Genomic DNA, 13,649 nt, shown 5'->3' with positions numbered 1-13,649 from the left:
TTCTTTCAATGCCATTTAGAATTTTAAATTGATAACAGAAAAAGAAAAGAGAAGCATTTTAGGACCTATCAGTACGAAGGTAGCATATCCTGTCAGGGATGGCCAAGAGCCAAGTGGAGATGCCAAAAACAAAAGAATAGGACTCAGTATGTATTTACTTACTGCAGTTTCACAGATCTCGAACTTAGTAGTTCAATATTGATCTATTGGTTCCGTACCAAATCTGTTCTTTGTTCCTTATTCCTCATCTCCTGACCCCAATCTTTGGCATTCGCTCATTCAACAAATATTTACTGAGTGTTTGTTATGGGCCAGGCTGTTGTGAATGTCAAGGAATGTTAAGGATACAGCAGTGAACTTAACAGGTTAATAGTTAGCCTTCATGGGACTTACATCAATCTTAACTACCACTATCTATTCAGCTTCAAGCCAAAATCTTGAAGTCATCCATTGCATAATGGATTCTATCACTCTTTATATGCTATATATCAGCAAGTACTATTGAGTGTTCTTCCAAACTATATTGTGAATTCTTTCATTTCTATTTCCAAACTATATTGCGAATTTTCATTTCTATTTCCACTCTTTCATTTTTATCTGCCTCTTTATATCTTACCTAGATTACTGACTTTAATAGCTGCCTAACTAGTTCTCCTCTTCTGTGACTATACTGCTCCAAAGCACTACACAGAAGCAACAGATTATGTCAGTTCCTTGCTTAAAACACTTCAATGGCTTCCCAAAGTACCTAAAACAAACTCCAGAACCAATACTAAGATCTAATTGCAAGGTCCTGCAGAACCTGCAAAATCTAAACCTAGTGTATATAGCCATCTTTGATCTCTTTTCAAATTTATCTCTAGCCTCACTCACTATAAAATTCACATAGTTTCTTAAGTTTCTCAAACTTGCTCTTCAAAGCCTTCAAGGGCCTTTTCGTATTCTATTCCATTAACCTAGTATGTTCTTCTCCCTACTCTTTACAGAGCTAGTTCCATTCTCAATCTTTTGGTTCCAACCCTCTTTCTTAAATATCATCTCTCAAAGATTTGTATATACGCATAAATGTGTATGTGTGTCTGTGTATGTATAACCACTATACATACACAGACACACATACACATTTATGCGTATATACAAATGGATAAATATGGATATATGCAGGTATAAGTGTGTGTCTGTGTGTGCTTTCCATTTTCTCTGTCCTAGTCCCTTATTTTTCTTTAGAAGACTAACTCTAATTGGTAACTATTTTATTAATTTTTGTAACTTTCTTAACTTCTTCCTTACCCTAAATACAGAAACTATTCAAAGTCCTAAATTCTATAATTCATATTTTATTATACTTTGATTACATCATCCTATTGTTTAAAAGTTTTCAGGGGTTACACATTACTCTCAAGATCGAAACTGAACCCCTTATTTGGCTTAATAGGACTTTCATGATCTAGCTAACTTTTATCTCTAATATATTATGCAGTTTTGGAAAAAAGAATGAGATGTTATTTTAAAAACTTATAAAAGAACATTCATAACAAAAAAAGTCTTTTGGTAGATCATAGTTGACTCTTGGTAGGTAACAGCTGAAATAATTATTGAAATTAAAAATTCAAAAGGGCAGAACAAAGGTAATGTTAAATATAATAACTATATTAAAGGGCCTCACCCTGCTAAGGTGCCAGCATCTCCAGGGATGCTATCTTCCCCTACCAGAATGAGTTCATTTTAAAAAGTCACATGAGGATAGAAGCATGTGGGGACAGAGCAGGCTTCTGGAATTCCTCAGTGCCAGATAAAGAGGTACAGGCCAGCTATCCAGGTTCCCTGAAAAAAAAAAACTAATCATAATGTCTGGGAAGTAAGACTTTTGTGGTCTGACAGGCACCAATCGTAACAAATTAAGAACATGCTGGCCTAGAGCCAGAGTAGGATCATGGAAGCATTTTGCTCTACTGGACATCAAAGCTTTAGTTATTGGATTATAGAGACATATGAGGAGAGAGGTTTGGCAGGCAGTCCAGGGAAGCTGGAATGGTGGGTGAGTACTCATGAAACTATTCATGGCAGTCACTATTTTCAAAACAGTATAAAAATATTTTAACATATAATAATAATGTTATATATTATATTGTTATATATTATATGTTATATAATGTATGTTGTTATATAGTATATTATATGGTAATGTATAAATAATACAAATTACAACATACACTATATTATATAACATATACATTAAAATATTATTAGTACATGACATATTACATTGTGTTAATAATATATATTATATTAATACTAGTGTGTACTAGATGAATAGCAGCTCTATGAAGATAAAGTTGAGAAAATCTAGAGAGCAGAATGAAAAGACAAAAAGTGAAAAATAGGAAAAAAATAAGAAAATCTGAGATTCATTCCACAATGTCAAGCATCTGAATAATATTCAGAAAGAATAGAGAAAATGAAGAAGAAATCATCAAATCAAAAAAAAAAAAAAAAAAAAAAATCAAGAAAATGTCCCAAAGCCAAACAACATAAGTTCAGAACACCAGGGATACACAGAATGTCCTAAAAACTCCCAGAAAGAAAAAAAATAAAAATAAAACATGTTACAAGCAAAAGATTGAGAATCAGAATGACATTAGATTTCTCAGAAGAAGTATTACTGGAAGCTAGAAGATAATAGACGCAGTTTTAAAAATGAGGGAAAATAATTTTCAATCTACAATTCCATGCCCGGGCAAAATATAAATTAAGTATACAAAGGATAAATTATTTTGAGATTTGAAGCATCTCAAAAAATTTACCTCCCAAAAAAGCATCCTTTTCTAGGAAGCTGCTGGATGAGTTGCAGCACCAGGCAGTAAACCTGGAAAGAAGAAAACCTGAGATCCAGAAACAGAGGTTTCTGTACAGGAGAGAGGTGAAGAATATTCCCAGGAATAAAGGGAAACCTTAGATCAATTAAATAAAAATGTATAGCTGTTAGTAGGATGGGGGAAGGGAAATGTGTGTGTGTGGGTGAAGAGGGTGTATAAGAGAGCTACTAAACCCTCGCCTTCCACAGTGAGAAGTCAAAAGATAATATCTAAAATGGAGAAATTTTTCAAATTGCAGTACATCTTTTCAAAAAAAATAGGTAAATATTAAATAAAAATGCCTACAGAGTTGGAATAAGTTGCTTCTAGTTAGAAACTACAATTTGACAAATTGTATACATAAAATATAAATTCAATAAAAAAGTTTGGATAATAAAGAAAGATGTTTTAAAAGATGGAAGAAAAGGAGAAAAACAACCAAGACCAAGTAAGGATTGCTTTAGGCAATCGCGGAAGTTCAATATTTTTTAAAATGTATAAAATTATTTCTTTATGAAATCAAAGTTAAAAGTCATATGGCTATCCTGACAAATGCCAAAAATTGTCTGCTTATTCTACTGATTATTAAGATAGGCATATTAAAATAATTCACTGTGACTGGAAGTTTTCCATTTCTCCTTTCAGTTCTATCAGTTTTTGTCCCATCTATTTTGAGGCTATATTATTATACATGTACAAATTCTGAGTTACTATAGCTTTCTAGAAAATTGAATTTTATGTTTTTATGAAATATCCCTATTCATTTTGAGGAATATATTTGGCTTAAAGTCAGCTAAATATAAGGATCCACAAAGGTTTAAAGTAAAAGTTTGAAAAGAGATATGTCATTCAAACACAAACCAGGAGAAACCTAGTGCAGCTAATCTTTATATTAAACAAATTGAAAAGTGACCAATATGACTTATCAAATGAGTAAATATTATCCAAAAAGTAAAGAATACCCAGAGGATGTGAAAAAATGAAAACCCTCATACTCTGCTTTAAGAGTATTAACTGGTACAAACTTTCTGAGAGAAAATATGGAGATACATATCAACAACATTACAAATGTGTAAAAACTTGCTTCACAATCCACCTTTACAAATTTATCCTAAGGGAATGATGTGAGAAATACACAGAGATCACTTTACTTAATAGTGAAAAACTGGTATGCTTAGGATAATAGCAGGGTGTGTGTCTGGAAAGACATAAATGAAAATACTAATGATGGTTTCTCCATTTAAAGAAATATAGACAAATTTTAGTTTTATATTTGGGAATTTTTATACTTTTCAAGTTTTCTGAAGTAAGCATTTAGTACTTCTAAAATTTAAATCAGTGACAAAATAATGGTCAATATAATTGGAAAAAAAGAAGTTAACTATTACATTTAGCTCTAGCGATATGAAGTACTAGACTAGTAAAGCTTTTACTCTTCTTGTTTGGAAATGCTAACAAAGCTTTTAATCTTTTTGTTTGGAAATGCTACTTGTTGAATCATACTCTGTATTAGGTAATGAAATCAAGGTTATTTCTTAAATAAAAAATCTAATTTCCAATTAAAGAATGTGCTTGCTAGAGAATATGACAACATAAACTGTACTTTATCAAAGATGATTCTGATTAGTGACAGATGCAATATTATTCTTAAATAATTTCTTACTTTAAAAGTTGTAGGTAAATCTTTGTCTTCTGTAGGATCTATGTCAAACCAATGATCATTTGTATCTCCTATTTCTTGTAGGCTTTTATGAAATTCTAGCAGTCCTCCATTATATCTGCAAGGCATTTTAAACAAGGTTAGTTTGAATGTAACTCTGTAATTAAAGAGTTTACAAATTAGGCAACAAGTAACCTTTTTTTTTTTTTTTTGAGATAAGTAGGGTAGTGATAACCTCTGGCATGCTATAGAAATACAAATACTAGGACTCTCACCTGTGGTAGATTGGGATGAAATACAGGTGGAAGGGGAGACAATAGATTATGTAGTAGCTCAAACTTGAACAGTATGGGGGCCATGGTAATTAAAGGGATTGTAGAGTTGGTTGGCTTTTGTTTACTGTCTTGGAAGCCTTGAAGAAAGAGAATGACAGGCATAGGTCAGCCAACTATTGACTCAGGACACACTGTGAAAGACAGGGGCCTCTGTGGCAGCATTTAAAGAGACTCTCATCTTCTGTAGCCATAAAGATAATATGTGTTAAAAATCAGGCTCAGATTTAAATCACAAGGTGCAACAAACCATAAAGAAAACTGAATGCATAACCTGGACAGACCACTACTATTAACTCAGGATACTCCCTGGAAGCTAAAATGCTTCTCTGGTAATATATAAAGAATCCTTACCAACTTGAAACATAAAAACACACTATGCTGAAAATGAGGCCCAGTATTTAATCCTAAGGGTAGAACAACAGCAAAGACCAAAAGCACAGCCTCAAAAGGACCATTATATAAAAATCAGGGTTCTGGATGAAACAGACTCTGAGATCTGCAAAGGGGATATTTAGGTGAATACACTTGAAACGATGAACCCCTAAAATCTCCTGAACACTCTAGCTGGTAAAGACCTCTTCCTTGCTAGGGAGGGCAGACTTCTTTTACTTAGGGACTATGCAAAAATATCATCTGAGGTGAATGTCTCAAAAGATGATGCTCTTCCTTCTCAAGATCCTCCCTGTCTCCACTCATTGCCTACAGACCAACAAATCCAGGATCAGGTAAAAGCAAAGCTCAAATGGGAAAAGAGCCTTTGTCCAGGAAAGAAAAAGTTTATCCACCATAAGAATCACAGAACTTGACTATTATGTACTTGCAGGAACATGTGTGGGAGTGCTGAACCAGCGGACAAATATATAGCTGGGTAGGAAATGTATTTTGATGGGACAACTCTTCCATAATTTAAGATTTAATCACCTAGCAAGGACAACTGAAGCCAGTCCTAATACGCTAAGAAGGCTATCTGAAGCTTAGACACAACAATGGCCCATAGTAACTGAGGTGGAAATGCTGGAAATTTCTTGGCAGAGTATTAAAAGAAAGCTCAGGGAGGTGAGGATGTAAGAAAGGACTTAGTACATACAACCACAGAACCCAGCACTAGAATGGTCCCTGAAAAGACTCACAGGTCTCTCCATCCATTAATTCAATAAGAAATACAGAGTGAGAAGGGCATCAGTGTTTGAGCAGGTCAGTGGTGGCTGTTCTCCATAGGTCCGGGATGAAAGTAAATGATGCCATATGACTGAGCTTTCTAGCGTCAACGATCTAAAAATTGGATTCTCTCCAATGCCCATGACTAAAGACAATAAAAAGTAGTTCCTGCATCTGAGGGAAGATATGTGAGCAGTGCAAATTCTTTGTTTCGTCTCGGAGCATGTTAATTCTCTCCATAGTACAGACCAAAGGGATTTTGATCATCCTGACATTCTGCAAAACATCTTACTGACCCACTATTTTGATGGCATCATGCTAATGAACAGAAAGTGAAAATTCTTCTGGATACCCTAGTAAAAAACAAGCATGCCAAAGGATAGAAGATAAAGAAATCAGGGAACTACTGCATAGTGATGTTTTTAGGGATCTAATGGTTGAGTCAAGCAGTAATCCTATGTAAAAATTTGCACAAGTAGACTTTGCCTGATTCACACCTCAGATCTCAGCCAAACATTATTTCCTCAAGGAAGCTTCTAACTCCCAGAACTAGACTGGGGCTCCAATAAAGACTTTTATTGTTCGTTGTATTTTCCCTCATAGCTCTTTATCACATTTCATAATTGATTATTTTGTATAACTTATTTGATTAAGGTCTATAATACTATGTTACATGAGAACAGGAACTACCTATTTTGTAAACAATTGTGTCCCCAAATCTAGCAGTCTCTAGAAATGATAAATGCTTAGCAAATAAAATGAATGATGTTACAAATGGCTAAGGATACCCATACAGGGAGTGAACAGACAGCTAGCCTATATAGGTTCCCTGTATAATTTCACTAAATATAATAATACCAAATACTTCCAAAACTCAGGATAAGAACTCTGTCAATGCTTTTTTAAGTTCATGTATACTTAAACACCTATTCCAAGTCGTGATAATATTAACTACAGTTATCATTTATTAAGAATGGCATTTTGGTGTCCTGAGCACTGCAGCATCCTTAGGAGTCTGGCACTATTATCAGTTCCAGTTTACAAATAAGGAAAAAAAATAAGGCTTAGCAACATTAAGTTTCCTTGGGTCATACATTAGTTAGGTGGTAGGAAATGTATTTGAACCCAGGTCTGTCAAACACTAAAGCCTATGTTCCTATGCCTATGCTATAGAGGCCATTATCACAGCCTGTTAAGTTTAATACTTAATATTCTCAAGTACACTAAAGAAACTGCTATCTATAAAAACAGGTTAAGAAAAATAAAAATCAATCCAGCACAAATGCCTTTATCCCTGGTATACTTTATTACCATTTCACAATGTACAAAGTTGACATAAAAGCTACCCATTAATTAAAATCCTTACCTCTTCTGAGCACATCGAAGCAAACCACGTCCAAAATAAACTAAAGACATAAAGTTTTCACAAATTTCATTTTCCTGGATGACCATTTTCATCACCAGAAATTTATTCTCAGCTTCTGTATAATCCTGTAGTAACATAAAACTAGGTTTGGCTGATGTAAAAGGCATTTTATTTCTTTTACAATAATTATTTCCCAAACTAGAACAGTTAGGGCAATTTTAATATTGATCCAGGCATTTGGTTATTTGCTCATTTATTCACATCTCTAATCCTAGCACCTCTCTGTATTTGATCACATAATGTAGTCAATGCTTAAAATATTTATTTATAAAATAACAAGATATTCTTTGACCAATGTTTCAAAGTGAACATTAAAACAATTTTGTTTCTAAAACTGACAAATATTACTAGCCAAAATAAGGGCTTTTCTGATGACTATAACTTGCACCAATTTTTCTTACTAATTGGAGCACAAATCTTCCTTACTTTTCAATAGGAAATAAGTGACTTCCTGATTACAAATATAGTCTCTTTTGGGGAAGCACCATCTTGATCATGAGCAACAGGTTTAGAAAAATAAGGATCACTTCTAATAAATGCTTCAGTTACCATTCATAAAATAGGCATAATAGCTCAGTCTCCCTGGGGGAAAAAAAAATGCTGCATGACCTCATTTAAAAGTCTTCTCTACAACATTACAATGAATAATAATTAGGATTATGTGAAATTATTTAAAATGGAAATTTTTTCAGCTTGGTGCTTATAAATTCTATTTCACCTAATTAACAAGTCATAAGTATATATTTAATTTATAAAACCAAGTAGAGAGTAAGATTTGGAAAGAGAAAAGGTAAAAGAATATCAAGGTTACAACACAATATCAAGGTTGAGAAATCATTAAAATTGAAAAAGAGAATATTAAATTCAAAATGAATGACCCTGAGAAATCACCTAAGTAACTCTCAGGTTTTGACTTCTTGCACTTCACTTTATTCAACAAAAAAATTTGAGGTAAAACTCACATTTTACAAAAGGGGTAAGATTAAGATCAGAGCAATTAAGCTACACTAGAAAATGAATTAATATGTATTGTAGAAGCTTCAAAATGGCACAGATAATAGAGGCTCTGTTCATCCCTCTGGTGACCCAAATCAAAGCAGTGATAGAAACAAAGGAGCAGCAGCAAAGAAAAATCGCCTGGGATCTAGATGAAAAAGCCATACAACTAGAGGAAAATCCAAGAAAGCACTTTGCAACTGCATAAGGTAGGACAGGGCGAGGACGCGGGGCTCCCTGGTCCGGAGCAGCTGAGTGACACCGAGGTGGCAGCAGCAGAAGCCTCTTAAAGGGGCCGCGTCTGCGAGCGAATTTTCGTGGTGACGGACCTGCTCGCTCTGAGCACCAGTGCTGGATCAGCTGCGCGCAGCAGACACAAGGGACTTACAGGGAGACAATATCGGAATGAGGGCCCAGGGGAGACTTGCTCAGTACACAAGTGCCAGTGGTCCCTCCCTGCTCCCAGTGCGAGGACACAGTGCCGCCACAGCTGTGACATCATCAAACTGGATAACAGAGTTTGCTCCGCCCAGAAAATTCCCTGAAACCCCGCCTACCCCAACCTTGGCCCCACCCAAGCCACATCTAGGTGTATCCTCAGCAAGTCAGAAGCGCTTGCTGATTAGTGCCTAAACTCACACTGGAAGCAGCTGGCCTAAGTTTCTGGTGTGGCCTTTTGAGGTAACTATAAGCACAGCATCTGTGGATTACTTGCTGAATCTTGACAGGTGGCCCCGGTAGAGTAGAGGCTTGGGCTAAAGTTGGCCTGCAGCTGAACCCCTCTCAGGACTGTGCCACTGGACACCTACTTCACAAATCCACACTAATAAGACCAGGAGAATTAGGAGCTTTGCTTAGTACATAGAACAGACACAGAAAGACAGCCAAAATTAGAAGACTAAGAAGCAGAAACCATATGACAGAACAGAACAGAGATACAGATAATATGGAGTCAAGTATTAACAGATGTAGAGTTCAAAATACTGGTTATAAAGATGCTCAATAAACTTTTGGGCTATAAGCTAACGAAAAGATAAACAACATAAAAATGGAAGTGGAAATTATAAAAGGGAACCAGTCTGAAACGGAGAACACATTATTTGAGATGAGAAGTATATTAAATGGAATAAACAAAGGAATAAACAAAGTGAATAAAGAAGAGGATCTCATGCTCTAGGTAGAGGACAGGAATCAGGACGCTCAAACAGAACAAGAAAAAAGAGGCCAAGACTATAAAGATGATTTAAGGAGAATATGGGACACTATTAAGGCTCTAAATATTCGTCTGATCGGTGTAAGTGAAGAAAATCAAGATATTGAACAGCTGTTTGAAGAAATAATGATGGAAAACCAAGAATAAGTTATCCATCAAAGCTATCATTCAGAGTTGAAGAACAGATAAAGAGCTTCCCAGACAAAATTAACTAAAGGAATTTATCACCACCAAGCCAGAATTACAGGAAATGTTAGAGGGACTTCTTTATGAAGAAAAAACATGTATCAAAAACAAGAATAAAGAATAGTAACAACTACCTACCACTAAGTACCTTAAAGAGAAAAGAACTAAGTGCTCCAACCAAGGGATGGAGTGGCTAAAAGGTTAAAAAAAACATAAGATATTGCTGTGATGAACCTAAAAGGTATTTAAGTCAGAGAAAGATAAACACTATATGATTTCACTTATGTGAGGAATTTAAGGAATAAAAAGAACAAACTAATCAAAAAGACTCACAAATATAGTGGACAATTTGGTGATGGACAGAGGGGAGGGGGGTTTGGGGGACTGGGAGAATGGGGTGAAGAGTTAAAGAAGTACAAATTAGTAGCTGACAGATGGTCACGGGAATGAGAAGCACAGCATAAGGAATGCAATTAGCATTAATACATTGGCTAAGTGGAGGGTCAAGGGAGAGAAGGAGCAACTGGGGGGATAATTCTACTAACTATATAGATGTCTAACCAATGTACTATATACTTGAAACTAATTAAAAATTTTTTTAAAAATATGCATTGTATAAGTGAAAGATGCTAAATAATTTTTCTGTTTTACATAAATGGTAAGCATTTAAAAGATAAATAACTAAAGTTATAAGCTAAAATTATATTTCTTCTATCCAAATATTTTGTTTCACACGATAGTCTTCAGTATAATTACTCTATACTATAAATGTATGACAGAATGGTTTCAATTTTTAGAGAATTCCAAAAATCAACATTTTAATTTGTCAAAATGAAGTCAGTATCTATGAAAAGATTTATAATGGGCAAATAATACATGCTACATACCTCTTTCTTTCCTCTTTCAGTGAGTGATACTCCATACAAAAACAGTAATGTCAAATAATAGCCAATATTAATCTGATGTGCCTAAAAGGAAAAAATATATTTTAATTGGTTACTTTTCAGTTTAGCATGCTTAATTAAATATTCTAGGCCTATTTAATAATTATTAAAAATAGTAAAAATTATCATATTATCAATTACCTAATAATAACTATAGAGAATATAGAGAATGAATTTAGATGTATTTGATAATACAACCCAGAAGAGGATAGTCAATAATCCTGAAATAAAACATTAGTTTGAGTAAAGAAAATGAAAGCAAATGCCATCGAGATTTGTTATATTAAACTTTTCAAAAAATTCTCTCTCCCATATTTTATATTTCAGGTATCAAAACACTTTAATAATATAATGAACACTTGCCCAAGTATCTACCATCCATTTAAAAAAATACAGTGATCTCTTATATTGAAGTCTTTTATTGTCTATATGTGGGGTTTGTTATAACAATATAAACAAAAAGCTTATCATTTCTTCAATGAAAAACTAAAATACATGAATATGTCCTTCATTTAAAAATGGTCTATGACAAATTATAGAGATGGAGAAAAGATTAGGGAGAGTAAAGAGGGCAAGGGGTACGTGTGATGACAAACTATACACGTCTGTGCATAAAAAAGTTAGCATAGCTGGCCTGAGACTATGCTTACAAAGGCTTGCTTGTGTCCTCTACTGGCGTCTGGGAACCTGGATTTCAGGCGTGTACCAACTGTTGTCTGACTGACAAGGGTGGCTCCCTGTGCCTAAATTGTCTCTATAAACTATATGACTTATGCTGAACATCTGGGAGTTTCATCTGAGAGTCTGGAATTTTGATACATGCTGGAGAGAGGGTGCCTACATGACCGGTCACCAATAAAAACCTTGGGCAATGAGTCCTTAATGGGCTTCCCTGGGAAGAACCATCATACACATACACGTGTTGTTGCATTTTTGTTGCCCCTCTTTTGACTCCATCTAGAACTCTTTTAGGGTGCTGTATATCACCTCTTAGAACCCTAGCCTTGAGAGTCCTAAATAAGGATGATTTTTCCACCTACTTGTACATCATCATCATATGGGATTTGGTGTCTTATATTACTTTGGTGAGTGGGTAGTCCTTTCTTGAAGATAACTCTAATCCATCCTCTACACTTATGCAAAAATTAGTTTACCTTTACCAATCCAAATTATTCAAAGAACTGATATTTCCTTTTACCGTTTTGTACTACTGGTTCTAATTTTTAATGCAAGGTTTATTTTTTTTCCTCAGCTTTTTCTATTTATTTCTAAAGTATTTGACCTTGAATATGTAATTATCTTGTCAATTTTAGCTCACGTGATTACTCAATAACAGATAATAGCAGTACCAATTTTTACAAATATAAAATATCAGAAGAGTTGCTGATTATTAATTAGGGGGAAAGGAAGTAGTTTTTGAAGTTCATGTCTCTCCATTTCTAATTTGGAAAGTCCATTTTTATCAAGTTTCTCTTTATTTAAAATGAACCATTTTATGGTAGGGAAGGGAACTAGATAGAATAGGCTCATTAAAGAGATGAAGTCAGAAAAAAGTACAACTCAAATGAAGAAAATCAATTTACTTTTCTCCAGAGGTAAAAGGAAGATACAAATTGGCCTACACCTTAAAGTAAAGGGGCATTAGCTGTTCTCGCACTGAAAAATGTTGTCCAAGTCCATTATTTCGAACTTTCAAAAAGAAAACACTTACAGTATAATTAGTAGCTTGAACATTTCTAAGTGCTGCTTCCAGTTGTGTTATCAAGAAACGTAAAGTCAAAGCAGGAACAATTTCCTCCCCACTCTGGCTGTTAGCTGCAACTTCTCTCTGCAGAATATTATTCAGTTGAAAATGTCCTTCAGTTACAACAAATACTACATATTTTTATTATATAAATAATAATGTTCATTATAGAAAATTTGTAGAGATAAAGATGGTTTAAAAAAATCCACACAACCAGATATAATTATTCATGTATTTGTTTTTAAGTAGTCTGAGAAATCTTTGTAACTCTTTCCTCAAACACTAAAAATCATTCCTGTGCCTGCAAAGGAGTTGGCAACATCCACTCCTACTTCAGTGGAAAGCGGTAATCCCATTTTATTCTCAGATCTTCTATTCTCTAGCAAAACAAAAATCTTTCTTCCAGCTCTGAACTTGTGGTAAGCAGGAATCCTAGCTTTAATACCAACACCAGAGTGAGCTATCTTATGCTATAATCTGATTGGAACCAAGCTAATATATGATTTATTATGTACCATAGTTTTTTACATGGATGAAATGAAAGAAAGGACTGTCTTACATTTGTGTCCATTCCCCAATGCCCTGTGTCCAAAAGTACTTGGCTTAAATTACACTATATGTTTAATGATACATTATTTGTGTATAAAGTTTAATCTGTACTTTCTTAACTTGGATTCTAGCATACAATATTTTCCTGTTTTTCTCCTAGCTACCTAGAGGCTTAGTCTCCCTAGCCCTCAATTTAATGAAACTCTTCTTCATCAACACACATTGCCTAGATAAAATAAACCACTTGTCATGTTTTTAAACAGTGTTTATACACTGACAGTTTCCAAATTTATATTTCCAGCTCAGAACTATAACCTGAATTCCACACTCATATATCTAACCATTTACTTAACAATATCTCTTGAATCTGAATAGGCATATAAAACATAACACTGAAGTTTCACCTCTGTCAAACAGTCTAGGTATTTCAGATCAATCTTCTCAGAACAATTTAAAAATATAAAAACCATTTGCTTGAAAGCAATGAAAAGTGCCAAGGCACTGAAAATCTCTGGAGCCAACATGCAAGAGAGAAGAAAGTCCCAGAGACATGAGATTGATTTTAGGAGTCACTTTTCTTTAG

At 34.4% G+C, this 13,649-nt stretch overlaps 1 protein-coding gene across 19 annotated transcripts in view; it reads right to left on the bottom strand.

Annotated features, from left to right (window-relative positions):
• Window positions 1-13,649, bottom strand: part of DZIP3 (DAZ interacting zinc finger protein 3) — a 97,393-nt gene that overhangs the window by 59,127 nt on the left and 24,617 nt on the right. For 16 of the 19 annotated variants that reach the window (XR_005651510.1, XM_039856898.1, XM_039856902.1 and 13 more), the window contains 4 exons: window positions 12,485-12,601; window positions 10,717-10,797; window positions 7,375-7,499; window positions 4,519-4,633 (listed from right to left, as the gene is read on the bottom strand). Coding sequence is in view for 16 of the 19 variants with exons in the window: in XM_039856898.1 (XP_039712832.1) it covers window positions 4,519-4,633; window positions 7,375-7,499; window positions 10,717-10,797; window positions 12,485-12,601 (438 nt within the window). In the remaining 3 variants the exon portion in view is untranslated. Of the gene's footprint in view, window positions 1-162; window positions 1,002-1,666; window positions 1,793-4,518; window positions 4,634-7,374; window positions 7,500-10,716; window positions 10,798-12,484; window positions 12,602-13,649 lie in introns of those variants that run through there. The other 3 variants (XM_039856896.1, XM_039856907.1, XM_039856906.1) reach the window with 3 other exon arrangements.

This window comes from Pteropus medius, unplaced genomic scaffold (genome assembly GCF_902729225.1).
Source record: "Pteropus medius unplaced genomic scaffold, Ma_sr-lr_union100, whole genome shotgun sequence".
Lineage (NCBI taxonomy): Eukaryota > Metazoa > Chordata > Mammalia > Chiroptera > Pteropodidae > Pteropus > Pteropus medius.
This window is presented reverse-complemented; position numbering and strand designations above follow the sequence as displayed.